This window comes from Condylura cristata, unplaced genomic scaffold (genome assembly GCF_000260355.1).
Source record: "Condylura cristata isolate star-nosed mole 26May11 unplaced genomic scaffold, ConCri1.0 scaffold00012, whole genome shotgun sequence".
Classification (NCBI taxonomy): Eukaryota; Metazoa; Chordata; class Mammalia; order Eulipotyphla; family Talpidae; genus Condylura; species Condylura cristata.
In genome coordinates, this window is record NW_004567113.1 from 55,923,341 (window position 1) to 55,924,340 (window position 1,000).

At 73.0% G+C, this 1,000-nt stretch overlaps 1 protein-coding gene across 1 annotated transcript in view; it reads left to right on the plus strand.

Annotated features, from left to right (window-relative positions):
- Positions 1 to 1,000, plus strand: part of WFS1 (Wolfram syndrome 1 (wolframin)) — a 7,166-nt gene that overhangs the window by 3,696 nt on the left and 2,470 nt on the right. The window contains exon 5 of the mRNA XM_004681532.2: positions 562 to 707. Coding sequence (XP_004681589.1) covers positions 562 to 707 — 146 coding nt within the window. The remainder of the gene's footprint in view (positions 1 to 561; positions 708 to 1,000) is intronic.

Consider the following 1,000-nt stretch of genomic DNA (forward strand, 5'->3'; position numbering starts at 1 on the left):
GGACAGGCTAGGGCAGCAGGGGACAGGCCTGGGCAGCAGGGGGCAGGCCTGGACAGCAGAGGACAGGCCTGGGCAGCAGGGGGCAGGCCTGGACAGCAGAGGACAGGCTAGGGCAGCAGGGGACAGGCCTGGGCAGCAGGGGGCAGGCCTGGACAGCAGAGGACAGGCTAGGGCAGCAGGGGACAGGCCTGGGCAGCAGGGGACAGGCCTGGGCAGCAGAGGACAGGCCTGGGCAGCAGGGGGGCAGGCCTGGGCAGCAGGGGGGCAGGCCTGGGCAGCAGGGGGGCAGGCCTGTATAGCAGGGGGGCAGGCCTGGGCAGCAGGGGCAGGCCTGTATAGCAGGGGGGCAGGCCTGGGCAGCAGGGGGCAGGCCTGGGCGGGGCAGCCAGGGCCCCCAGAGTGTCGGCTGGGGTCTGAGGGGCATCTGAGTGCACCCAGGCTTGGGGACCGGAGTGGGGGGTGGCACGGCATGTCTGGGAGGGAGCGCATCCCTGGGTGGTCCCGGCCCCAGAATGGGTGGGGTGGGGGCCAGGGAGCCGACTGCGCCCCCCCTCGCTCCAGCCAAGAGCTACATCGCGCTGGACGACTTCGTGGAGCTCACCAAGAAGTACGCCAAGGGCATCATCCCCGCCAACCTGTTCCTGCAGGATGACGACGACGACGAGCTCTCCGGGAAGAGCCCCGAGGACCTGCCCCTGCGCCTCAAGGTCAGCTGCCCGCGCCCGGTGCCGCCCCGCGCGGCACCCAGGGACTCAGCCTTTGCGGGTTGGGACTCGGGGTGCAGGTGCAGTGTGACCCCGCCCCAGCGCAGCTCACCCTGCAGGACACCAGCTAGGTCGGAGGTGTCCCCCGAGCCCCCCCGGGGCCAGGGCGGCAGCCTGAGCAGGCGCCTGAGGCACCGGGCTCGCGGGCCCTGGGCCCGTGTCTCGGCCCCAGGACGTGCTGCTGGCGAGCAGGTGAGGACACGAAGTGCCTGCGGGGGCCGGCGTCTGCGGGGGGC